General features: G+C 63.5%; 1 protein-coding gene across 1 annotated transcript in view; it reads left to right on the top strand.

The window, feature by feature from the left end:
* The window catches only part of MTA1 (metastasis associated 1), a 22,771-nt gene that overhangs the window by 11,852 nt on the left and 10,214 nt on the right, over positions 1 to 705 (top strand). The window contains exon 4 of the mRNA XM_014540572.1: positions 605 to 699. Within this exon, the coding sequence (XP_014396058.1) occupies positions 605 to 699 (95 nt within the window). The remainder of the gene's footprint in view (positions 1 to 604; positions 700 to 705) is intronic.

Below are 705 nucleotides of genomic sequence, written 5' to 3'. Positions count from 1 at the left end.
CCCAGCGAGGGTGCCCTTGGCGTCCACGGGAAGCTGCCCAGCCCTTCCCTGCCGTCGGCGTCACCGCTTCCTGAGTGACCTTTGTGAGGCTGCGGCCTCTGGCCTCCTCTCATGGCCGTGATGTCTCATTTCTGTGAGGTCCTGCCTCCCGCACACTTTTGCATGTGCCTCACACACACACACCGACACAATTACATGTGCACATATGCCACACACCTACACAGACAGGCACACACGTGCACACCCTGCACGCATGTTCACACATGCACACATGGTCACGCTCATACACACACATGCTCTACACCTCTACGCACACACGATTGCACACACGGTCACGCGTGCACGCACATGCCCTTCCTGGTGGTTGGTGTGTCGTCTGTCTGCCATGTGGTCGGGTGTAGGAGTCGCTCAGCCAGGCTGACGGCAGGCGGTGTGGTGGCAGCGCCGTCCCTTCTGCCTCACACACACGGGTCTGGGTCCCGTGTGGCCAGGCTGTGCCACCTCCCGTCACGTGGTCCCCACGGGGCAGGCAGACCTCGGCCCCAGGAGGCATCGGGCAGCCGGGTCTCCTCGCAGCCGTGGTCTCAGGCGCTTCCTCCCGCAGGCGAGGAGGACGGCCGCGACCAGTCCAAGCTGGAGACCAAGGTGTGGGAGGCTCACAACCCGCTCGTGGACAAGCAGATCGACCAGTTCCTGGTGGTGGCC

Source organism: Myotis brandtii, unplaced genomic scaffold (assembly GCF_000412655.1).
Source record: "Myotis brandtii unplaced genomic scaffold, ASM41265v1 scaffold1057, whole genome shotgun sequence".
In the NCBI taxonomy this organism is placed as follows: Eukaryota; Metazoa; Chordata; class Mammalia; order Chiroptera; family Vespertilionidae; genus Myotis; species Myotis brandtii.
This window is presented reverse-complemented; position numbering and strand designations above follow the sequence as displayed.